General features: G+C 37.1%; 1 protein-coding gene across 6 annotated transcripts in view; it reads right to left on the bottom strand.

Moving 5' to 3' along the window:
* Positions 1 to 27,321, bottom strand: part of fmnl2a (formin-like 2a) — a 122,319-nt gene that overhangs the window by 17,016 nt on the left and 77,982 nt on the right. For 3 of the 6 annotated variants that reach the window (XM_067443265.1, XM_067443263.1, XM_067443262.1), the window contains exons 7-22: positions 26,038 to 26,146; positions 25,231 to 25,307; positions 20,129 to 20,222; positions 19,693 to 19,767; positions 17,307 to 17,417; positions 17,032 to 17,181; positions 15,666 to 15,767; positions 13,895 to 14,228; positions 12,298 to 12,474; positions 11,122 to 11,142; positions 3,927 to 4,051; positions 2,772 to 2,974; positions 2,439 to 2,673; positions 641 to 709; positions 482 to 562; positions 83 to 212 (exon numbers count right to left, since the gene is read on the bottom strand). In XM_067443265.1, the coding sequence (XP_067299366.1) occupies positions 83 to 212; positions 482 to 562; positions 641 to 709; positions 2,439 to 2,673; positions 2,772 to 2,974; positions 3,927 to 4,051; positions 11,122 to 11,142; positions 12,298 to 12,474; positions 13,895 to 14,228; positions 15,666 to 15,767; positions 17,032 to 17,181; positions 17,307 to 17,417; positions 19,693 to 19,767; positions 20,129 to 20,222; positions 25,231 to 25,307; positions 26,038 to 26,146 (2,093 nt within the window). The remainder of the gene's footprint in view (positions 1 to 82; positions 213 to 481; positions 563 to 640; positions 710 to 2,438; positions 2,674 to 2,771; positions 2,975 to 3,926; positions 4,052 to 11,121; positions 11,143 to 12,297; positions 12,475 to 13,894; positions 14,229 to 15,665; positions 15,768 to 17,031; positions 17,182 to 17,306; positions 17,418 to 19,692; positions 19,768 to 20,128; positions 20,223 to 25,230; positions 25,308 to 26,037; positions 26,147 to 27,321) is intronic. The other 3 variants (XM_067443267.1, XM_067443266.1, XM_067443264.1) reach the window with 1 other exon arrangement.

The following is a 27,321-nucleotide window of genomic DNA, read 5'->3' as shown; positions in this document are numbered from 1 at the left end:
TGGTACATAACGTGTCAAAACGTGTGAGATCTGCCCTGTTTGTTGTCAACATAATCAAAATCACATCTGAAATGTTTCATACCTGCTGCAGCTTTCTCCACATAGTTCAGCTCATTATAGAAGAGCGACACCTGCTGGTATTTATCCTTCACCACGTTTGCTATATAGTGCAGAAGAGTGACCTTGCGATCTGTTGATTTAGTGTCTAATAACTGGAAAAAGAAAACACACAAACCCCCTGTTTTTTTAATACTTATTGTTTTATGACTTACACTTTATCATAAAATCAATGATAGTCTAACAGAATTATAAACGTCAAAATCTGTCAGTGGTTTGAATGTAATTTCACAATCTGCATGCTAAATAATTATGATTGTAATAAATGACAGGTGCTTTGTTGTCCATTCATAAATTATAAGGATTTAACTTGTATCAGACAAAATCATAATAAATAATAAATAAATGAGCATGTAAAATGTACCAGGTCTAAGCTCTGCAGTTTGAAGCCGTATACCGCTCCTCTTTTACTGCTGTTCATGTAGTTCCCCAGAGCCAGGATGATCTGAGAGAAATACACACTCAGTAAAGACTCATACACATTCTGGAGAAAAATGAATCGAGACAGAAGTAAAACTCTTACTTCCAGAATCTTCTTGAGTTTTTGAGAGGACTTGATGGAGACAGATGCTGCAATAACAGCATGGAGTTGCTGTTGAGGCAAGAGCAAACGACAAAACGTTTCCAAAATTATATTTTTGGCCATTAAAACCACCTGAAACTTGTTTGTTGTTATTATAAAACAAACAAACAAACAAACAAACAAGCCAAGCCCAGGTGAGAAAAAGTATCCCAAAAGTAACCTAACACATTACATAAAAATGAACTAAGTACCACAATTAGTTACTTTTTTAGGAAGTAACACAATGTTGTAAACCTTTACTTTTTAAAAGTAACTTTCCCCAACACTGGTTAACAACATTAATTAACATACCATAACTAACAATTACAAATATTTCTAAAGCATTTAATAATCTTAGTTAATATTAATTTAAACTCATATTTTAATCAAATCAAAAGTCATATATGTTAATGTAAATGAATAGACCTAAGCGAAAATGAACCAACAATTAACAGTTTTTTATTTCTATTAACAAATGTTGACAGAGATGAATAAATACTGTAATATATTGCAATATATTATAAATATATTGTAAGGCAATGCATTATTTAAAGGGACCTAATTGTTAAGTGTTTCAGAAAATTGGGAAACATCTTAAGTGGTATCACTTTAAAAAAAAAAACTCATTTAACTTTTTTTTAGATTTAATTCACTGTAGTGTTGACTAAACTCAACCATTTATACATTTAAAAACAACTGGAGACATTTAGACATTGGAAATACTGGTAAAAACTGGACTCTTTTGTAAACATTAACATCAACTACAATTAATAAATGCTGTAGAAGTATTGGTCAATGTTAGTTAAAGGGGGGGTGAAATGCTGTTTCATGCATACTGAGCTTTTTACACTGTTAAAGACTTGGATTCCCGTCCTAAACATAGACAAAGTTTCAAAAACTAATGTTGGACGTTTGATGGAGTATTTCTGTGTTAAAAATACTCCTTCCGGTTTCTCACAAGTTTCGGCGAGTTTTTTTCGAGTATGGGTCTACTTGACGTTAATAAGAGCGGAAGGTCCTTGTATGGGCCGTACGGGCTCTTCTCCCGGTAGGGTGCATGTCCTCATAAACTGCGAGTAAAGACACACAAAGGCCCCTAAATACAGTACATACCACAGAGACGGATGTCCTGCTGTTGCTGTTTCTCCTGTTCAATTTATTTCAGCCTCAGATTTGATTGTGGATCATATCTGTATTAGCTGAGATAGATGGGTTTCTCCACGCTTTGTACACATTCGTCATTCTTTAGCTCCGCCCACACGATACGCCTCCAGGCGCTCGGTTTTTTCCGGAAAGACTCGGTACAGCCCATATTTCTTTTATAAATATGATAAAACTAAAGACTTTTCGGAGATATGAAGGATGCAATACTACTCTATAGGTACTCAAGATTGATGTGAGATTGACTGAAACTGAGTGTTTCACCCCCCCTTTAATGTTAAAGACTTAGTTCGTTTTTGGGTGAACTAACCCTTTAACTAATGTTAACAAATGAAACCTTATGTGTTTAAAAGTGTTTAAAAAAGGAAGTAAAAAAAAACATAATTTAAGCCCCATGTTCATGGAAAGCATCATGCAAAGAAGGTGTATGAGTGAAAGAAAAGGGAATCTGAGATTTTGGAGGAGATCCACAGGCACATCCAGATTAGTTATCTAAATTTGCCTGGGTGATTTGAAATGAATTCTGGAAAATCCTGCTTAGTTCTAGACCAAATGTGCTGTCCACGTGGTAAAGCAGCTCTGGGTTTATGTTATTTACCGGTGTGAGCATCTGAACGTTCTCTGTGAAATTCCCCAGGAATGCCATGATGGTCATCTTCTGCATGAGACGCTCTATCTTGCTGAAGTGGATCATGAAGCGATCCTCGTCTGTCAGGTTCTCCAGAGGTTTGCGTTCCTTCTCGTACTGCCGCAGAACCTTCAGCTCCGCCTCCGTTGGAATGAACCTCATCAAACACTCCACAAAATCCACCGGCAACGTCCGCAGGTCAAACCTAGAAATGAAAAAAAAAAAAACATTCTAAAATATTTCTAGGGCACTAATCAAGAGATGATAGCGATCATTTTTTTGTGTATGCTGGCTCTGAATTACATTTGGATGGCTCTGCAGATCTCCTCTGAAGTCTTGCCCACTTTTTTGAGGGTGATGGCCAGGTTTTTAGCCCTGTTGGAGTCCAGCAGCAAGATTTTATTTGGTCCTTTCTGAGAGGTCTTCTGTTTGCTGGAGGTGATGTCTATGGCTGGACCCTGTGCTTTCGTCTTAAACATCTCCTCAAACTCATCCACATTCAGATCCTGAACAGAATAAAACACCATTAAATCCACTCATCTGTATATCTGATACTGTAATGTGACTACAGCCAGTCTGGAATCATAATGCAAATCAACATCAAAATAAGTCAACAATTCAGAATATATATATATATATATTTCTCCACACATCATAAAAATTGACAGTCTAATAAGTTGTGTACTAATGACCATCTGTATTAATCCACTATATTTATTGTACTTGAACCCTCTATTTTATAAACTGCTGTTCAAAAGTTTGGGGCTGATAAGATTTTTTTACGTTTTTGAAAGAAGTGGTCAACACATCTGCATTTATTTGATTAAAAATTCAGTAAAAACAAGAATATTGTGAAACATTTTTATAATTCAAAACAATGTTCTGTTTTTTATTTGAATATATTTGAACATGTAATTTATTCCTGTGATGCAAAAGCAAAATTTTCATAAGATCCTTCAGAAATCATTCAAACATTCATAACAATACACCTTACTGACCCCAAACTTTTGAATGGTATACAAATGCATTATAAATATATATTTTATGCATCCGTACACATGGTAATGCATCATTTTCATAATTCTAACCTCAGTTTTATTACATTATAAATGAATAATTCATTCATAGTTACTAATGTAGAGAAAGTGTTACATTAAAACACAATTGGATGTTGATCATGTTAATGCATTATACTCTTAAGTATTATAATGTAACATATTACGCATGAATTATAAAGTTAATTCACTATAATACCTTTATAATGCATAATAAATGTACAGTGGTATTACCCTCCATATTATGCTATGTAATTTTTTTAAAAATTATTATAATAATATTGTATATCGTAATATCATAAGAAGTATTGTGTAAAAACAGATGATATTTAACTGGTGCATATGTACTGTAACAAAACAAACTTTTTTTTCTCCAATGTTTTCATAACTGTGTCCGTCTCACCTCAAGTATTCTTTCGTCATCGATCTCGTTGAACACAGTGCCGTTGATCTGATTGGGTTTCAGCGCCACCCAATTAAACACCGGCATACGGAACTTCGTCTTGATGGGTTTCTTAATCTTCACAGCTACACAACATGACGGAAAAGAACACGTCAGCATCAGGCAGATCACACAAACACACAACACACAGTCTGATCTGATGAGTGCTGTGGGGCTGGTTTGTGAAGAGCAGGCACAGATAGGACGGTGTTCAGTGCAGATACGTGAGGGTTCGTGAGGGGGAAATGTGTGAACGACACCTTTGCCATGTTTCTACACTCTCAGGCTCAAAATAGAGCTCTAGCCAGTGTTGGCATTAAAAGTCTACATACAGTACCACTGTCAAAATTGCAGCTTTTTGAGATGTTAAAAATGCAAATGATGTCAGATAATTTTCCAACTTGTAATATTGAAACCAACCAAATTCATGCAACACACAGGAACTTTTAAAGGGATAGTATTTTTCCCATACTATGGAAGTCAATGGCTACCGTCAACTGTTTGGTTACCCATGAAATATCTTCTTCTGTGTTCAACAGAAGAAAGAAAAACATACGGGTTTGATATAACTTTAGGGAGAGTAAATGATGACAGAACATTCATTTTGAGGTGAATTATCCCTTTGAAAGTTTCTATTCGTTTGGGTTTCCATATTACATTATTATATTGACATGATTTCACTTTATAAAATGCATATTTTAAAGCAGCGCCACAATGATGTAAAGCACAAATCCTGCTGTAAAGCAGCTCTACGGAAGACAATAGAGTCATTATTCAGCTGAAGTCAGTTCAGTTTGATTCAGTACGGTGTCAATGTTACAAAATTCATCAATGGACCCTTTTCACATTTCCAGGATTCTCCGAAGCGGAAGTCGTCACGGGGCCAGATTTACTAAACAAGTTAAATTGACGGGAGAGCAATGGGAGTGAACAGTTCTGTGTGTGATCTACTGATGACAAGCCAATTAAAGCACACAGACACTGCCAGATCATTTCCATAATGACCAGTATAATCTACCCGTTAGCCTCTGGTTTAAGACACACTTTTATTGGGTGGTAAATAATGGAGCAAATTGCAGTAAAATGACCTGCGCAAAACTTAGCAAATCACCTTGCGTGATTTATTTAAATACTTTCCTCCAACAAATTTTACTTCTGAAAGGGAAACTCCAACAAATGCATTAGCAATAAGTTCAGCCGCAAAAAATAACCCTGTCCACGTCTTTTCAGTGCTAATTTTTCACTTTGTGTCTTTAATCAATTCTGAGAGTCATTTTTAACGCCAAAAAGAGCAGTTAGTAAATCTGTCCCAAAGGTGGGTAAACTTCTACAGCAGTGAATGAGAGACTACATGTGTTCTCATCTGCTCAAATACCAAAAGACAAACTCCACAATAGTGTTTTCACAACATTCAGGAAAAATATATATAGAGAGAGAAATTGATAGCGGTAGTCAGAAGAGAGAAATACGTCATATACAGTCCCTGACAAAAGTCTTGTCGCTTATCTATTTTCTAGAAATACCTGATATTAACCTGACTTTTAATTAATTCATTGGTGTGAACATATGCTCAATGATGTTCATGTCTGGTGACTGGGCTGGCCAATCCTGGAGCATCTTGATCTTCTTCCCCTTGAGGAACTTTGATGTGGAGATGGAAGTATGTGATGGAGCACCGTCCTGCTGCAGAATTTGGCCTCTTTTATGGTTGGGAATATAAGAGGTAGCTAAGATTTCTTGGTATTTTAGACTATTGATGTTGCCTTCCACCCTGCAGATCTCTCGCACACCCCCATACTGGATGTAACCCCAGACCATGATTTTTCCGCCACCAAACTTCACTGTTTTCTGGGTGAATCTCGGATCCATTCTGGCTCCAGTAGGTCTCCTGCAATATTTGCGGCGACTGTGGTGTAATTCAACAGAAGATTCATCTGAAAAATCCACCTTCTGCCACTTTTCCTGCGTCCATCCTTTTAGCAGGCTGTGGGCCTTGGCAAATGCCACACGGTTTTTCAATTGTCTTTTGTTTAGTGCTGGCTTCTGTGCACTGATTCGACCATGGAGGCTAGGGCTGGGCGATATGACGAAATATATCGTCTGGACGATAGAAAATGTCTATCGTTTTATATAAGGCTCTATCGCTTACGCCACGATAAGGCGTTTATGGCAGAATTTTACGTCCAGATGCACCTCACGCCACGGCTTGCCCATGCACGCTGCAATACATAAACAAACATGGAGGAAGACGGTAGTAGACGCGGTTCAGACCAGGGTAATTCTCAGAGTAATTATGCCAGAGTGGTGGCATAAGCGCTCAAAACAAATTTCAGACACAGACGCTGCAACGGGCTTTTACGCGTGGCACACTATAGCCATATATTGAAATATTTTAAAGGCAGGTGTAGGGATGGCGAAAACTTAACATTTTCTTGACTGACCACCGAGCCTCATTAGCCGGTTGAAACCGGTTAAGCGATTAGTTTAAAATATACTGCGCTATTTGAAATAACAGCCGCGAGCCGCGCTCCCTCTGTCTCTCTCTCGCTCGCTCTCTCACTCACACACACACACACACACGCTGCCGCCTCCCTTCCACTCACGTCACTTTTTTAAAATCCCCCACAGCGCGAAACACGAGTCCCGCAAACGCGCCGCAGAGGAGCTTGTTTGTAATCAGAGGACAAATGGCTCCTTAGTTTCGAAATGGTTTGGGTACAAGGTGATCGCGTTGAAAATAAAGGCGTTTGTTTGTCCAGCGTTAGAAGCTCATTTGAAACATTGCCGCGGCTCATTTAAGAAAATGACAGCTCCGAAGAGACGCCGCTTTAGTTCGAGGTAGTGCTAACAATAATAAAGAAAGACGATCAACACCTTATGTGTTACCACTGAAATGTAGATGTAATATATTTCCAAAAGTAAGCCCATCTTAAGCGAAATGCACGCTTCATACTGTCGTCTGCCCTGGCTCTAACCTCGAGTGTTTACTTTTTGCAAACCTTGTGAGCGCGCAAACCCAAACGCTGTGACCTCGTGCCAAATGTTTTTATTGGTTTATTAAGTACAAACAGGCGAGTTATGAAAAATTGAGTGCGAGGGATATGTTCAATCACACAAAAAGATTTTGGAATGAGACGACCAACTGTAGTAGCGTTTAGTCCACTGTCTATAATAGCCTAATTTAGAGATCACTTATTTATTTATTTTAACCGACAACTTTGATCGGTTAACGTTGATACGGTCAGCCATCGGTCAAACGGTCATCGGTTAACATAGGCAGGTGTTAACTTTACCAACAGTCTTGCTTGAAAAAAAGGTTCTAAAAAAATAAAAATGTAGTCCATACTACCTTTATTTGTTTTGTATATCATTTCAAACTGCATTTCCACATTGCAATTTTGTATAGACTATTCATAAACTGAATTAACAGAAAAATTGCTATATCGTTATGTATATCGTTATCGGGATATCAAATGAGCTATATCGGGATATGAAATTTTGGCCATATCGCCCAGCCCTAATGGAGGCCATTTCGAGACAGAATCCGACAAACAGTTCTGGTTGACACAGGGACTTCAGGTGACCAGGTCTCGTGGAGCTCTGCTGCAGTGGAAAATGGGCTGGCCTTGGATTTTCGAGCCAACAAACGGTCCTCTCGAGCAGTTGTCTTGCGGGGTCTGCCTGACCTGGGCTTGTCAAAAACGTCTCCAGTCTCTTCAAATCTTTTTTTTATCCTCTGTACTTGAAGCGGAGACACATTGAAGGTGTCTGCCACATCAGCAGTGGATCTGGTCTTCAGCCTCATGAAAACTTTAGTCTCAGGGTGAATCTTAGGCATGTTTGCAGAGGTCTAGTTGCAGTTGATGTGAAGGTCTAGTGTACTGGGGTTCTTTTTATACACACTTGAGACCTTATTGATCCATTATTAGTCACAGGTGAAGCTCATATGACAAGGTGACAACACTTATGTCTTTGCAAAAATTGACTCAATGGGCTTTACCAAGCTGTGAATATTAGAATACTGTTTGAAAGTTTAGTTTTTCACTGAAACATTATCACAAAAGCTGGTGGGATTAAAATGAGCCATTTCTTGTAAAAAAAATCTTGATTAGAAATATATATTTCAGCGGCACTTTAGGTCAATTTGTACACAAGCGACAAGACTTTTGTCAGGGACTGTATATATATATATATATATATATATATATATATATATATATATATATATATATATATATATATATATATATATATATATATATATATATATGACGTATACACAAATTTGCAGGACTTATGATGTTGATAACCACTAACAAAAATGCGTCATCTTCAGTCTGTGAAAAGGGTCCATTATGAAATGTCTATTCTAAATCAGCTCTACAGAAGACAACAGTACCATCATCTAACTCAATCCAGTTAATTGAGTCATAATAATGTTATGTATATCATATTAGACACTTTCTTCATAGGTTGAATACAGAAGGTGGTCTGGCTTGATGGTGAGTAAATCATGGGATAACTATCCATTATCCATAACTATCCACTATCCCTTTAATAAATCGTAGGATTTGATCTATGATCGATGACTTAAATGGTAAGTGACTGTACACTGCATCTCTGAGCAACAACATTGTCCTGTGTGTTTAGGAAATGAGACATATTGACACATGCTCAGGGCTGTTTTGGGGTTTATCTATGAGGATGTGACTCAAATGGCATCTTAGGATGAGAATGAGTCAAGGGTTTCCTTCATTCATACAGGTTCATACTTCATCAAAACTTCCACAATGACCCAGTTAATGACTAATCTGACTCAGACACAGCAAAATTACAACAGGCGGAATGAAGATCCTACTATATTAATATCTGAACAAAGGTGACAGAGGGAGTGAATGTGTCCAGTCCAGGGGAGGGTTATGGGTAATATGATGGGGTGATATTAGGCCATGCAGAAAGTGAAAGGAGATAAAGTCACAGCATTTATAAAACATTCCTGAATTTACGCAACTATCGCCTTATCTGGTGATCAGTAACAGTAAGGCACACTGTTTCAACATGCAAACACAACACAATCAAACACTCTCACACAGCGGACATGGTATTTTTAGTCTTACCACCTTATGATGTACATTCATTTAATTCTTATATAAAGGAACAATAAAATGCAATTAAAAAAAAAAATTATGTGTGTGCGTGTGCGCGCGTGCATGTGTGTGTGTGTGTCAATTACGTGTCATTCACTGACTTTTAGGCATTTGTAAGTATGACTTAAAGTCAGAAATATATTCAGAATTGTAGAATGTGAAGGCTGTTCATATATTACAAAAACCTTACAACATTACAAAAATGGTTTTGTGTCACTGTGCAGTAACTAAATTCAGTCCTCAAGGGGGTGATAGAATCACATTTAAATGTTTGTAGTGGCCAATATCTCTACACAGGATGCGTTATTAATCAAAATACTAACTATAAATGACAATTTAACTAACTAGCTAGCTTAGCAAGATTATTTTTAGACTGTTGTGCTGCTATAACAGTAGAACAAATATTAGAAATAATAGAAAAAGATGTCTGTGAAAGTGACTTGCAATATTTTTTTTTGATTCCTTGAGCATTTTAATTTTAAAATGATTAATCATTGTAGATTCTAGAATGCATCTATATAGAAAATAAAAATAATTAAAAGGTAAAAAATAAATAGGCTATATTTGTTACAAGCACAAGTTTCATCAAAAAACTTTTTTAGTAGCCAGAAAGTGTTAAATATCCACTTGAGTTGTCTCAACTCATATGTCTCATGTCTTTGACTCATTGAATATGACTAAAATAAGTAAATTATATTACTATTTTTGTTAAAAATAATAATAATAATAATTAAAAAAAAAAAAAATATATATATATATATATATATATATATATATATATATATATATATATATATATATATATATATATATATATATATATATATATATAAACAATATGTGTACAATTATAAATTAGGTATAAATATATATTACTAATATGCATTCATTTTCAAACATTGAACCATTAAACTTTTATTTTGGCAGAAATCACTAGGAGCCATAAAGCTTTTCCTTTGCTGGCAACAGGTATATAATCACTTCTCGTTAAATAAATCTGGTGGTCAAATCGGCACACGTTGCATTTTCAAATGTGACGAAAACATGAACACTGGATCATGAGCTTCACACATTTAGATTACCTCTTGTGTTTCACTCTGAATCACGCAGCGCATATACTTATAATCATACACAGTTTTTCGTTGGCCAGAGGAGAACTGGCAACACTAATGAGTCTGATTTCTCCCAAGGTTTTTTTCTCCATTCTATCACCTGATGGAGTTTTGGTTCCTTGCCACCGCCTTTGGCTTTTGGCTTGCTCAGTTGGGGACACTAAATATTCTTCTATATTACAGATCTGCCCGTATTGACACTATATGATAACTGAACTGAGCTGGATGTGATCACTGTTTTCTCCAGAGCGGCTCTACAGCCGAATCAAAATCTGTTGCATTATTTTCCTGTAAACACTGTCTTTATTTAGATATATCGTGCAGCCCTACAGATTAGCGACAATACTATAGAACAACACTTCCTCTGTGTTGGCAATGCAGAGAATGCAAAATGTATTAGTGTCGCATTATGAGTTGTGTTCTAGGTGAAAACGTGCTTTGTAAGATAGAAACGATCTGTGTTTACTTGAGCTCTACAATTCTTAATGGCAAATAGATGTGTAGATCTGGAGTTGATTGTTTTCCATGAGGTTGCGGTTCATGGCTTGAGCTCTGGAAACAGGGATTTTGTCCGCTGTGCGTGGAGTGTAGAAATAAGAGCTTGCATCTCATGGAACATGTGGTCTCATAGGCTGGCATCAGAGTTCTGTTATTTGCTGAAATCTGTAAGCATGGTCTAAAGAATGTTCCTCTCTGGTTTTTAAAACGCTACGGAAAAGTTCTGCATACAGCGTCCAATTTCATGCCCAGTTTCAAGAGGAACAACCAGCGAAGCGGCTTCAGAGTCGTTGTCAGATCAAGATTACAGAGGAACTGAGTGTGTTGTCTTAAAGACTAAAATACCATGACCACACACACAAAAGACTAAGCACACACAACACGACACAGCAAACCTACAGTACAATTTGATGGGTCCCTCTATGGCGGCACAACAGGTAGAGCGGAAATAAGCAGAGAGAAAGAGGTGGTTAAGAGCAGACAAAACACAACCTCTGATTCCACAGATCTGCCATTTTCCTATAGAGCGCATTTCCACAGAATTTCCTAAAGAAATGTTTTGTTTTGTAAGGAATGATAGAGATCAAGAGAGAGGTTAACACCATCAAACTGGGGATTAAAGCAAGAGAGTTTAAAGAGTTTTTTTTGTAATAAAAACATGAGGAATGACTGAACGAAGATAGCTAATAAATCATTAATCCAATGTCAATAAGGATTTACTAAAATGGTAGGACATAATAATAATAAAGTTACAGTTTTCACTATATTTTACTATATAAAATATTGTGTTTTGTGGTGCTGAAGACTGGCGTAATGATGCTGAGAATTCAGCCATCACAGGAGCAAATCACATTTTCTCATTCAAAATATTAATCGAGATATTTTAGATTAAAATGATATTACTGTTTTTACTGTATTCCCCCCAAACAAATAAATTTAGCATGACTTATTTCAAAAATATTTTTAAATCTTCCCAACCCTAAAAGTTTGAATGGTAGTGTAAATCCCATAAGTCTTGAAAATTGTCATAGTTTTAAACATCGAGGAATCATATGAATTATCCAAAAGTCTTTTATGACGATATTTCCACTGGTGTGTTCTTACATTATTGAATTCTTACTCAAATTATCAATAAAATGACATGCTGAAAAACACTATCATTATATGTCAAGTCAACTAAAGTCACTGTACTAAAACCGAAAAGCACTGATCTGATGTACAATTAAAGAGCTGATATTCTAAGTCAAGACTTCAGCAGGACAGAGGTGATTCACCTGAGCGTGTTGAGACATTACAGGAAACTAAATAAACAGCTTGAGCTGTGATGATTGTTATCATTCATCTCAGAGAGGAGACAGTGTGACAGCGGCTCCTGAGACCCACAGCCATTCTGAACTGATGCGTGAACTTTAAACACAAACCTTTTAAGAGGTTTGGAGCTTATCTGGGTCTAAATCACTGGGGTTTTTTTGTTAATGTGACGTCTCTGCTATACTGTATCATTCCTTGAGCATGTGAAACTGACTGAACATGATTGTTATGGATCTGTCTTTAGTGTTAAGCAGGTTCTGTTACCTGCCAGTCCTGAGTTCATGATGACGGTGGGCGATCCACAGCCTGGAAGTGGAGGGGCCATGGGGGGCGGTGGAGGAGGCATAGGGGCAGATAGATCCACAGCAGGGCCTGGAAGAGGAGGAGGAGGAGGAGGGGGAGGTGGGGGAGCTGGTGCTGGAACAGCTGGACCGTTCAGTACTTGAAAAGATAAGAGGGAGAGGGAGAAATTATCTTCCATTTTCCGGTCACACTTTAGATTGGGGTCCATTTCTCACAAACAAATTATTGACTATTACTTTTGCCTCAATAAACTCCTAATTACTGATTAGTAATAGTTGGTAAGGTAGTTGTTAAATTTAGCTATTTGGTAGGATTAAGAGATAATGGTAACACTTTAGTATGGGGAACACATATTCACTAGTAACACCGACTTTTGCCTCAATAAACTCTTAATTTACTGCTTATTAATAGTTAGTAAGGTAGTTTTTGTAGCATTTCAGTTTAGGCATTGGGTAGGATTAATTGATGTATAATAAGGTCATGCAGAATAAGGCATTAATATCTGCTTTAAAAGTACTAATAAACAGCAAATATCATAGGAATATGCATGCTAATAAGTCAAGTCAAGTCAACTTTATTTATATATCTCTTTTACAATGACGATTGTTTCAAAGCAGCTTCACAGTGTTAAACAGGACAATATTGCAACAAAATTTGATTCGGCTGTACAGTCGTTCTGGAGAAAGCGACACTGTCCTTGTACCTGAAAGAGGAATTGGATCCTTTTTTTGGTCCATTTTTGTAGGAATGTGGTCTCAGACCTCTGTGTTCAGACTGTTCCTTTTTGGATCTAGTCCAGTTCAGTGTTTGATGGCTGACCCTATGGTCTTCAACATTTGATCCCATTCATTTACACTGCTGGTGCCTCAGTAACCAATATATTTGTTTGTCAGTTTATCACTTAATTTCACCTATTCTGAATTTTATTATTTTACTGTTTAAAGGCCTTAAATGTTTAAAGGCCCTAAATGCTTAAGGGCCTTAAATGCTTGAACCCCGCTCAAATGCTGCTTGCAGCTTTAATTATTATTATTATTTTAATAACATTGCTACAAATACTGTTGAATTAACTTACACAAAAAAAACACAAAAAAAAAAGAAAAAAAAGAATATATATATATATATATATATGAACAATGTTTTGAGGTGCGATAACTGTAGTATAATCGGAATAATTGACTTACTCATCCCTTAGTTTCCATGGTTATTCATTGTTTGATTAATGCACTGTACCTGTTTCTCATTTCGTTCTTTGCTTTGTGTTAGTGAGCATGTTTTCTGTTAATCTTTGTTACATCATTGTTGAATTTAGCTGGTTGTTCTGTTTTGGGGTATTTGCGAATCCTGAGTATATTTGTTATTTTTGATTTTTGCAATCCTGCTCCTGCTCTATTTTCGCTACAACCACGGCGTGACACCGACCCGGCTGGCATCGAATGTCAAATCTAAAGCTCCAAACATAGTGATACAAAAGGTAGTTTAGAAGTGGATCTACTTTCTAAAAAGCATACATTTTCGAACACATGTCCATTATTTATAATCGAGGGTGGTCACTCACCTGTCTCTGGCATAGGAGGAGGGGGAGGGGGTAGCGGAGGTTCAGGCATGGGCATACCATGTGCCGTCCCGTTAGCCACACCTGTGTGACTGACCACACCTTCACCGGACAGCCCGACTACACCCTCTGACCCTGGTAGATGCCCGTTCCCCTGTGGAGGGGACGCCAGGATGGCTATGTCACCGTCCCCTTTCTTCTGGATCTTGATGGTTCCCTGTTTTTCCAGCTCGTGGATCTTCTTCTCTAGGTTGGACTGCCTCTGGATGGCCTCGTCCTTCTCCTTCACCATCCGCCGTAGGGTGTGCACCTGAGAGCTGGCGTCTTTATACACCTCCTATGGCCACAAAGCAGTTAAACATAATGTAGAAAGCATTTTCAAAGCAGGGTTTCCCAAACAGGGAAACAAGCTAATAAAGCAAATGAATAAATGGGACCGCACAATTAATCCGAATAAGACTGAAATCCCGATATAGCTTAGTGTGATTATCAAAAAAAGGCTGTGATTTAATTATGCATAAAGTTTGTTGTGCTGTGTGTTTCAAAGTAAAGTGATCTGCTGTTTTATAGTTTTTTTAATTACAATATCACATTCACTTTTTTATTTTATAGTGAAATTGTAATAGTATTTCTGTCATCCATTTTGAATAATTAGAGTTAGAAATCACAATATATGACCCAATAATTGCAATGAAATTTTTTGGCAAATAAATTTGGTTTTCAAATACATAAAAAAAAGAATATAAAAAAAAGAAAGAAAGAAAAAAGATTAAATATTTATTTCTGTTTTCTTACATATCATGTGACCATTGACCGAAAGAAACTGTGAACATAAATGTATCATATATATATATATATATATATATATATATATATATATATATATATATATATATATATATATATATATATATATATATATATATATATATATATATATATATATATATATATATACATATATATATATATATATATATATATATATATATATATATATATATATATATATACATATATATATATATATATATATATATACACATATATATATATATATATATATATATATATATATATATATATATATATCTGGATATCTATATCTATATCTTTCTATCTATCTATCTATCTATCTATCTATCTATCTATCTATCTATCTATCTATCTATCTATCTATCTATCTATCTATCTATCTATCTATCTATCTATCTATCTATCTATCTATCTATCTATCTATCTATCTATCTATCTATATATATATATATATAGATATATAAAATATTATCATCTCAGGAGTACTTGAATTAAATATTTTATGTCTAAGGGGTTCAAATGATGAAAAAAAAGGTTTAAGGCATATGCTATTGATTTTTTTCTTGACACTAAAATAACAAAACATTTTAAGGGTTTAGGGGGATTTAGGGTTTTCAAGTCAACATGATTTTATTTTCTTAACTGTTTCTTTTTTTAAGGATGGAAGGCTAAAAATGGGTATTTAACTAGAATAAAACCTAAATATATAATTGCTCATGTACGAAAAGATAATGCTTTAGTTTCACTTATTTGAAGGGTTTAGTCGTTTATTGCATTATAATTATATAGACTATGCAGAAAAGGACTGTAAAATAAAGTGCCACTACCAATGCTTCTTTTTCAAAACCAATGGCATTTACTATTATTGTCTTAACCTTTATTACATTAACTACATTAGTGTTGCACAAAGTGCAACTCAGGAACTTGAGAGGAAGTGAAGTAAGGATTCATCTTTTACCCGAATAGACTCCAGCTCTTTGTTTCTTTGCATGAGTTGTTTCTCCAGCTCAACGATTTTCGCCATTGCCTCGTTCTCTGTGTCCTGTAACTTCTCTGTCAGCTAAAAACAAGAATCAACAAGAAATAAGACTCCAGCTACAGAACATAGAGTTATAAAGAAAAATGAAGACACAATCACAAATAAGCCATGACAGAAAGCTTACAAGAGATCTGAGCATTTGAGCTTTCCAATCTGCTGAGACATGAAGACTATTCTTCAAACAAAACACTTCTAGACTTCATGAGGCAGAGTTGCATAAATATTTAACTTCAGATTCACATTTATTAGCACTTCATGAATGCTTGACAATAGTTATAAGAATATAAATGCACTTATGCAGTACACTTTAAAAATCAATGGTACACTAATGAGGAAATTACAGGAAGTCATCCTTTAGCTAGACAGACCAACTGTCACAAAAGTTCAAAGCTCAATGAGGAGGGGGTCCTAAGATGTTTCATTATCATTAAAGACTTTCAGTTGCTTACAACCCTCCCAAAAATGCAATGATCCACTGCATGCTTGCTAAAATGCTTATTCCTGTCTTTAGTGACCCGGTACGTCATTCACTTCCCTCCCCCTCATACAATATTTTTAAGTTTATACATCAACCTTGTTAGTATTCCTCAATATTAAACAAATATCTAAAAGAAAGTCTGTTTTCCCATTAATTTTATAAGTACAATTCATTTTATTTTTAATTGTATAGGGTCGCCAACGACCCGAGGTGTGTAACAGTGTAAGTATATTTTCTCTGTACAACAGTGTTTGAATCTCTGATGACTAAATAAGTGCAATTCACCTTTCCAAGGTGGCAATGTGTGATACACAATGATGAAGTGACGTTTCACTCATTGTTACCGCAGGCAGAAAACAAAAGAATAGGAAGTGTCATCAGCAAATCTTGTAATGGCGCCGCGATTTACTGAACGCGGTCAAATATAGTGTCACTGTCACTTGATGATAAATCTGGTGAAGAAGCTGTCAGCGATCAGATTATTTATTTAGAAGCCTGAAAATGATAGTTTTGAGAATATGTTTCAGATGGCGAATATGAGCCAGATGCTGACTGTACTGGGAAATGAGCTCTGACGAGGACAGTGATGATAGAATAAAACATCTGCTCAAACTGAACCCTAACAAGCTCCAAAAGCGAACAAAATATACTTTATTTTATTCTTCTGTAAATTCTTATTGTTCTCACATTGTTCTCAGGTGCTGCAGAGTAAAACCGAAAGCTTTAAATGCAAGCACTTAAATGATTGTTTTTCAAGATTTTGTTAGACATTGGTGAAGAGTGTTGTGATGTAAAAACTTTACTAACATGAGACATGTTCTCCTCTAGTTCCTCCACTCTCTCCAGCGCTGCGTTCTTGGTCTCTGCGTCCTCCAACAGAGCTCCAACATCAAACACGTTATCCAGGTACGCTTGAATCTGCACATGCAGTTTATCACTCTCCGTGTGCTTCAGCTTCTACTCAAAGAGACAGAGAGAGAGAGAGAGAGAGAGAGAGAGAGAGAGAGAGAGAGAGAGAGCTTAACATTTAGACTGATACTGAACACTTGCCTCAAAAGATTCATTTCAGCATGTTTACTTACATCCAGATATTCGTCCAAGCCCAGCTTTGTGAAGTCGTACTGTAAGTGCACTCTAAAATTCATGTCTTCCACAGAATGAACCACAATGTTAATGAACTGCATACAAGCAACCTGCAAGACAATATACACCACACAAAATGTCAACCCATGGAAACTGACAAATTTAAAGTGACTGATTAATTACTGCAATATTTTGTAAAGCTAAGCATTTTGCTATATTAAAAGAACTATATATATATATATATATATATATATATATATATATATATATATATATATATATATATATATATATATATATATATATATATATAAACTAAATGAAATTTGCATACAAAATATCAAAGTTATACATATATTTATCCTTCTCGTGTACGTTTAATCATTATGTTGGCTTATTACAAGCTTATTAAGTGTATATAAAATCTCAACTGCTTAATTGTTAATATGATCACACAATGCAAACTATATGTAACCCATGCTGGCAAAATGGGCCGCAATAAGCAAATTTATAAAAATGAGTTATAATTAGTTTGATTCAGACACAAAATGACTGAGTTACACTTGCTTGAAGTCGATAGAGTCAGCAAAATTAATTTAGAAAAAACAAGTTTAAGTTTTCTGAAAGTTCTAAAACAAAATCAACAGCAACCATCCTATAAAATCCCTAGTAATAACACCAGATTTGACACACATCAAGTCAAAACCAAGTATCTACAGGAAAATATCACAGGAAAAATATTTTTCCATGATACCACAATTGTTTGAATATTAAGATCTACTGTGCTGTACGGATCTAATATAATGCTACAGATCAGATGTTTTCCCCCAACAGTTTTTTCCACCAAACATCCAATACATAAATACTGTAATTCTGTGTATGTGTGTATATCAGGATATCGTGTTGGATCTGTCAGTCAGCGCGAGTGAGATCGTTTTCATGGACAAAAGAAAGGTCCTCCTCTCAGAAAACATTCAAATAAAGATATGTTTAGATGTTTAATTGCTCTTTGGAATATTGGACAATGAACAAATTTTTGTGAAACACTCAAAATCGACATTTCACACTTGAGCCATTGCGACCAAGTGGTCGTCACTGGGGTGGTACCCTTAAGGGTATTTGTACGTCTAAGTCAGGGGTTGGCAAGTTTGGTCCTAGAGAGCTGATTTCCTGCAGAGTTTAGCTCTAGTCCTACTACAGTATAAAACTCATGGCTTCCAGCATGCATTGCAGCATTAAGTATATCACCATTGTTGAGATTCATTTGCTGATTATTGATATCTGTGTCTAAATGTTGTCTAAATGTTTGTTAACACGGTAACAAAAACCACAAACTCAGATAAAAAGCCAAGAGTCAAACTGCTAAACTAAAGGAAACACTGATCACCATAATGGTGACTAAACATTTTCAATAAAACATCAACATCTAAACCTCTGTTAATGCTCAATAAGAGCTTCTAGACATCTTTTATTGTTGGAGCCAAATTATCCAGAACAGCGACTCACTAGGGCCGAACTCGCCGAACATTGGTATAATTTTACCCTAAGGACCAAATGGGCAACTTTAAAGGTACAGTTATACATTTTGCTCTCCAAGGAACAAATTTGTACATGCACTGTACCTTTTTGTTTTCTGAGAGTGTATAAGACATGAAAGATATTAAGATATTATTAACACTAACATGAATGGTTTTCAGTAAAGCTGCTTTGAAACTATGTGTGTAGTGAAAGGTGCTATAGAAATAAAATTGACTTGACTAAACAGTTCTCTGAAATACTTAATTCAGACTTGTCAATCACTGAATTTAATTTGTTTTTATACAATGAGGGCAGAACTATTACCATACCATTATTCTTACATAGCTATGTTTCATGTCTATCATATCACTCCACACTCTTTAATGACATACTGTACTCATTTCAACTCGGATCATACAATACATAAGGCGGATTTATTTGGTAAGTAGCTGTGTAATATATTGGGCAATGTCCAGTCAGTCATACTTACATGAACATACAAGACTGTGTTTTCAGCTACCGTTGTTTATTTAATATGCCTTTTTCACAACATAAGGTGTAGTGCTCCCATCTGCATTAAACATTTTTTTCCATGTTCAAGTTTATTTAATCAAATTATACCCCTAAATCAAACCCCTAAATCTTGCCTTTCACTTAGACTCAAAATGTTCAAATTTTAAATCAACGTAAAGTGTTTTTCTTTACACATGCAACTAAAAGTGCTGTAATATTAGTGCTGAATGAAGCTCTTCTGCAATGATCTATTTGTTTTTAAAATCATTCCTCACAATTTTATGTATTTTAGAGGATTAATAACCATGGTTGCAAGTGAAAATGTGTATATTTGGATGTTGGTCTAACACATACCATGAAGTCGATGTTATTATCTTCATTCCTGAAATGCTCCATGAGTTTCTCAAACCGTTGATCTTCTGCACACACCTGCAAAGCAATAAAGAAAGAGCTCATGCAGTAATATCATTTTTATATTTCAAAAACACCTAGATCCAGTATTTCAATCTATTTCACAAATCCTCCCCTCGGAACAAATTCAGATCAATCAATCAATAAAAATGTGTTCAGCAGGTGTGTGTCTAAACCTATTTTACTGTACAGGACTGTCAGCCTTAAACGCCACTCCACTAGGTAGAATGATTTGTCTCGTGTCTATTAAACTGTGGCTGGCTGACTTCTGATATACAGATCAAAGATTTTAATCTGTAAACAGTGTTTCTACAATTCTATTATCGGAAGTCAAGTTTTTGTGTCAGAAGTATTAGTTCTAGCATTAGCGTGTATGTACCTCTTTAAAGTGATCAAAGGCAGAGAGAATGATCTCATGACCTCCTCGAACCAGACACACGGCAGCCAGCAGCTCCAGCACCAGAGCTTTAGTCCTGCACCAGCAGAGAGCAATAGCACACACATTGAAATATATTGTCATTACTGCACTGTATCTCTAAAGCCTTGTTCGGACTGTCAGTCCAAATCATATTTTTGTGCATATCCAATTGGAATCTGATCATGTTTAGCAAGTGTGAACAGCAAAAAAAAAAAAAAAAAATCACATGACTTTGTTTAACATGGAATAAAGCCACACATACCAGCCTCCTGTGTTTCTGCAGATACCTCAGAAACGCAGGAGTCCCGCGCAGTGGCTATACATTAGTTGTGTCTCATTTCAAAGGCTGCGTCCTCTGGAGGTCGCATTTGTCACCTGCATATGTCAATTTACACTTTACTAAGAATAATGGACACTTTTATAATGGTTACTATAGTGAAACGAGGCATCATTTATGACGTATGCAGCTCTGAAGGACACAACCTTTGAAATGAGACACACGTCATGTTTTAAAGAAGACAACGTCTGTTTTGTAAACCCCTCCATTTTGCAGTTGTTGTTTTGGGCGTATGCCTACCAATGTAATTGCCATAGAAACCAATGCAGATATTCTGGAAAACATGGACGTGGACACACAAATTGGATCTGAACCGTTGCGATACACAATGTGGACAGCCAATATTTTAGATCAGATTATAATCAAAGACATAGAACATTTGATTTGGACTGACAGTGTGAACGTAGCCTTTAGAAGATCTGCACTACCTATTTTTTTCTTTAAAAAAACTACTTTTATTCAGCAAGGACACATTAAATTGATCAAACATTACAGTAAAGACATTTATAGGGCCCTATTTTAACAATCCAAGTGCATGGTCTAAAGCATACGGTGCAGGTGCACTTAGAGTGTGTCCAAATTCACTTTTGCTCATGATCTATAAGGGTTGTCCCTATTCTCTTAATGAGTCATGGATGTGATCTGGGCGTAACATGTAATAAACCTTGTTGAAATGATGAATGTTGTTAGTGCCTATGCTCCACAAGTAGGTTGTAAGCAAGATGAGAAAGATTCTGGAGTGAGTTGGAGGAAGTGATGCAGACTGTTCCCAGAGGTGAGAGAGTGGTGGTAGGGGCAGATTTGAATGGACATGTTGGGGAAGGGAATAGTGGGGACGAGGAAGTGATCGGCAGGTTTGGTCTTCAGGAAAGAAACCCAGGAGGACAGAGGTTGGTAGACTTTGCTAAAAGTATGGAGATGGCTGTGAACACGTACACGTACTTTCAGAAGAGGCAGGAAAACAGGGTGACATATAAGAGTGGTGGCAGGAGCACACAGGTGGACTATATCTTATGTACACGCTGTAATATAAGGGAAATTAACGATTGTAAAGTAGTGGTAGGTGAGAGTGTAGCTAGACAGCATAGGATGGTGGTGTGTAAGATAACTCTAGTGGTGAGGAAGATGAAGAGAGTAAAGGCAGAGCAGAAGACAAAGTGGTGGAAGTTAAAAAAAGGAGTGCTGTGTGATTTTCAGGGAGGAGCTGAGACAAGCTTTAGGTGTTCAGGAAGGGCTTCCAGATGACTGGACTACTACAGCCAAAGTGATCAGGGAGACGGGTAGAAAGGTGCTAGGTGTGTCATCTGGAAGGAGGAAAGAAGACAAGGAGACTTGGTGGTGGAATGAGGAAGTCTAGGAGAGTATTCAGAGGAAGAGGTTAGCTAGGAAGAAGTGGGACAGTGAGATGACGGAGGAAAGTAGACAGGAATATAGGGTGATGCAGCGTGAGGTTAAGATAGAGATAGCAAAGGCCAAACAGAGAGCGTATGAGGACATGTATGCAAGGTTGGATAGTAAGGAAGGTGAGCGGGATGTGTATCGGTTGGCGAGGCAGAGGGATAGAGATGGAAAAGATGTGCAGCAGGTTAGAGTGATTAAAGATAGAGATGGAATTGTTTTGACAGGTGACAGGAGGGTGAGGGAAAGATGGAAGGAGTACTTTGAGGAACTGATGAATGAGGAAAATGACAGGGAGAGAAGAGTTGTAGAGGCAAATATTGTTGAGCAGGAAGTAGAAAGTATTAGCAAGGGAGAAGTTAGGAGCGCTTTGAAGAGAATGAAGAGAGGAAAGGCAGTTGGTCCTGATGACATACCAGTGGAGGTATGGAAGTGTTTAGGAGAGATGGCAGTAGAGTTTTTAACTAGGCTGTTCAACGAGGTCTTAGAGAGTGAGAGGGTGCCTGAGGAATGGAGGAGAATTGATTTGGTGCTGATTTTTAAGAAACAGGGAGATGTGTAGAGCAGTGGAAACTACAGAGGTATTAAGCTGATGAGCCATACAATGAAGTTATGGGAAAGAGTAGTGGAAGCAAGGCTAAGTGGAGAAGTGAACATTTGTGAGCAGCAGTATGGTTTCATGCCAAGAAATTATTACAGATGCATTATTTGCTTTGAGAATGTTAATGGAGAAGTACAGAGAGGGTCAGAAAGAGCTGCATTGTGTCTTTGTAGATTTAGAGAATGCATATGACCGAGTGCCAATAGAGGAGCTGTGGTATTGTAGGAGGAGGTCTGGAGTGGCAGAGAAGTATGTTAGAGGGGTCCAGGAAATGTATGAGAGCAGTAGGACAGGGGTAAGGTGTGCCGTAGGTGAGACAGAGGACTTCACGGTGAAGGTGGGTCTGCATCAAGGATCGGCTCTGAGCCCCTTCTTGTTTGCAGTGGTGACAGGCTGACAGATGAGGTCAGACAGGAATCTCCATGGACTATGATGTTTGCAGATGACATTGTGAAGGTTAGTCGCAGCAAGACAGAATACATGTGTGTGAATGAGAGAGAAATAAGTGGAACAGTGAGGTTACAGGGAGAAGAGGTAAAGAAGGTACAGGATTTTAAGTACTTAGGGTCAACAGTGCAGAGCAATGGGGAGTGTGGAAAAGAGGTGAAGAAGCGTGTGCAGGCAGGTTGGAATGGGTGGAGAAAAGTGTCAGGTCTGTTGTGTGATAAAAGAGTACCAGCAAGAATGAAAGGAAAGGTGTACAGGACAGTAGTGAGACCAGCGATGTTGTATGGTTTGGAGACAGTTGCACTGAGGAAAAGACAGGAGGAAGAGCTAGAGGTAGCAGAGCTGAAGATGTTGAGGTTCTCTTTGGGAGTGACGAGGATGGATAGGATCAGGAATGAGCACATCAGAGGGACAGCACATGTGAGATGTTTTGAAGACAAAATTATATGTTTTGTGTATGTAATATGTTTTGGTCATGTTCAGAGGAGGGAGAGTGAATATATCGGTAAAAGGATGCTGAGGTTAGAGCTCCCATGCAGAAGATCAAGAGGAAGACCAAAGAGGAGGTTTATGGATGTAGTGAAGGAGGACATGAAGGTAGTCGGTCTGTGAGAAGAGTATATAGGGGATAGGACTAGATGGAGGCAGATGATCCGCTGTGGCGACCACTGAAGCGAACAGACGAAAGGAAAAGATGAAAGAAGATGCAATAAACCAATCAGAGTCTCATCTCCCATTCCCTTTAAAAGCCAGCTGCGCTTGCACCATGGCGGATTCACTATTTACATGGCGAAATTTGTGAGTTGAAAGACTGAACGCTTCTTATTTAAAACATTTTGTGTGCTGCTGCGTTTCCCTGTGTGTGTAATAAGCAGTGTGTACACGTGTTGTGTATGCCCGTCTATAGATGCATATTACTAACGCGCCCTCTAAATAACACAAAAAATACTGACTTTAGACCAGGTTTTTGTTGGTCAATGGCGCAGTCGTTTTCAGTTCCTCAAAATAGCAATCTTCCAACAATGCGCCTGAACATACTTCGTGTTAAGACCAGCACACCCATCGGCGAACAGATGGGTGCGAGTGCATTTGCCATTTAAACAATGTGTAGCTGGACATGAAAATGATAACTATGACGGAATAAAACTAGCAAAAAACACTTGCGTTGCGCCTGACGCTGTAATGTGCCGGGTGTATGTATGACAGGGCTCATAATGTTACAAAAGATTTTGATTTCAAATATGCTGTTCTTTTGAACTTTCTATTAATCAGAGAATCCAAAAACAAAATGTATTATGGTTTCCACAAAACTAATAAGCATTAAAACTGTATTCAACATTGATGATAATAATCAGAAATATTTCTTGAGCTCCAAATCAGTATATTAGAATGATTTCTGAAGTATCAGGTGACAATGAGTGAAGACTGGAGAAATGATGCTGGAAATACTGCTTTTTCATTATTGGAATAAATTACATTTTTAAATATATCCAAATAGAAAGCAGTTATTTTAAATTGTAATAATATTTAACAATATTCCTGTTTTACTGTTTTTTTGTTTTTTTTTTGATCAAATAAATGCCGCCTTGTTGAGCATTAGAGACTTATATTATATAGAAACAAATATTTTGAACAGTGTACATAACCAAAATTAAAAGTGATTTCTTCTATTTGTCATCTGCACATTATCACCCCCCCCCCCCCCCCCACACACACACACACACACATACAAAATCACATGGTTAACATTTTCACAAAAACATCATTTAGTGTGTTTATGAATCCATTTACATTCACAATGTAGGTGATCTCAGGTTTATATTACATTGTGGGACATTGTTGGTCCCCACAATGTAATATAAACAAGTACACACACACACACACACACACACACACACACACACACACACACACACACACACACACACACACACACACACACACACACACACACACACACACACACAAACACACACACACACACACACAGAGAGAGAGAGGGAGAGAGAGATTAAGTAGTCTGTTGTTATAGCTGCCAGCATTTATGACTCTGAAAGAGGAGTCACAACTCACATGAATTAAAGCGATGGATTCTGGGAAAGCATTCTTTATTTCACAGACAACACACACACACACACACACACACACACACACACACACACACACACACACACACACACACACACACACACACACACACACACACACACACACACACACACACACACACACACACACACACACACACACAAATGCATTTACTCCATCTCAATGGGTTACCTGGGATTCTTATTGTTCAGACTTAGTGCAATTTCATTCACAGCATGAGGGTGAGACATTACCATGTTGAAGCCATACTGAGAGAGAGACAGAAAGAGGACTAATTAGTAAACATAGCAGGAACTTTAAGATTTATTATCGCAACATAAAACATGATAAAGACCAAACAGCTTTTCACGAATCAATGTGTGTGCGTGCGTGTGTGCGTACGTGTGTGTGTGTGTATGAGTTATCTGTATGTGAGGCCCAAAATGTCTTCACTAACAAACCTGATGATAGCTGGACCTCACGGTGTGATCTTGTTTTTCTTTAAATCTAATGTCAGATTTGTGTGAGTGTTTTGTGTATTGCACATATCACTTAGTATGAAAATCAGCCCCACCAGGATTCCATGACTTTTGTTTGTGTGTGATCAAAACTCCTGATTTTGTGGTGATACTTTCCAGAATTTGGGGGAAATTTCGCCTTTTTTTATTCCACATTTATCACATTTTGCGTTAAATTGGGCTACTTTAACGCTGTTATATATTTATAATTGTCCGTGGCATGTCTGTGGGTGGAAGCAACCCCAATTATGTGATATTTAGCACCTGGAATGTGAATTTTAGCAGGGAACCCCGCCAAAAAACATATTGTTCCCCCCGGAGTGCGATTTTTACTGGGGACACCTCCCAAAATGTGATTGGGTTTGTATTGGGCTTGTTTTAAGTTGGGCGGGTTTTGTTGTGAAAACCTGGCAACCCATGTAAAATAGAGTCTTTAAGAGGTCCTCACTAATATAGATTCAAAAGTTAATGAGTGCTTTACCTGGTAGTTCATGACAGCTCGTAGGCACATGATGCACACATGAACATCATCTTTCTTACATACTAATCTGGAATTCTTCAATGTCCTCCGGCTGGATAATGTATTAGACCTGAGAGAAAAACAACAAATGAAATTTAGTATGCAATTAAATCAATATGCCACATTTGAAATGCGGTGTGTGTGTGTGTGTGTGTGTGTGTGTGTATGTGTGTGTGTGTGTGTGTGTGTGTGTGTGTGTGTGTGTGTGTGTGTGTGAGCCTGTTTATGTGGTTTATGAGGACACAAATTTGTATAACTACATGGGTATTACACTGGTATTACACTATAAATGTGGTTTATGAGGACATATCAAATGTCCCCATAATTCAAATGGCCTTAAAAACATACTAAATTATGTTTTTTTGAGAAAGTAAAAATGCAGCATGTTTCCTGTGATCGGTAGGTTTAGGGGCAGGGGCAGTGTAAGGGGATAGAAAATACGGTTTGTACAGTATAAAAACCATTACGCCTATGGAGAGTCCCTGTAAACCACATAGACCAACATGTGTGTGTGTGTGTGTGTGTGTGTGTGTGTGTGTGTGTGTGTGTGTGTGTGTGTGTGTGTGTGTGTGTGTGTGTGTGTGTGTGTGTGTGTGTTTGTGTTTTATTCTTTTAGCATCATGTACTGATCTAGTCACATGATTTAATCAAATCAATACTAAACAGCAGGACCAAGGCAAGTATTCTCATACAGTCAACTTTCAGTTTGTGGGAGCATCTTTAAATGATAATAGTGCTGTGTTTAGGTCTGTCAGCAGCATCTGTGTGATTGAGGACTGCTGTGTGTGTTGTGTGAGGAGTTGTATTGTTTTAAGCAGTTAAAGCGCTCTGTGCACACATATCACCTCCACAACACAACAGCAGCGTCATTGACATGCATGCCAGCCATCAGGCCCAAGCCAAAGGCTTTTATGTGTGAGAACAGAGACTCACAGCAACAGATGCACACAAAGAACACGCACACAAACAGGTATAAAATATATAGGCTACATTTTATATACATTAGTGAAATGTATACATTATTCTAACAATTACTGATACTGTAGATAATGGCATTCAAACATACTCAGTCAAAATCATGCAAACTGAAAATATAAATAGGCACAAAAATACACACAAACAAACTAGAGGAGGTTTACACACTCAAACTAACATAATGGGCACCCAGTTCTTTTTAAGGACTGTCACAAGACGAGCTGGGCGTGATTTTCCGAAAACACACACACACACACACACACACACACA

The sequence above is a fragment of the Pseudorasbora parva genome, chromosome 5 (assembly GCF_024679245.1).
Source record: "Pseudorasbora parva isolate DD20220531a chromosome 5, ASM2467924v1, whole genome shotgun sequence".
NCBI classification, from domain to species: domain Eukaryota; kingdom Metazoa; phylum Chordata; class Actinopteri; order Cypriniformes; family Gobionidae; genus Pseudorasbora; species Pseudorasbora parva.
This window is presented reverse-complemented; position numbering and strand designations above follow the sequence as displayed.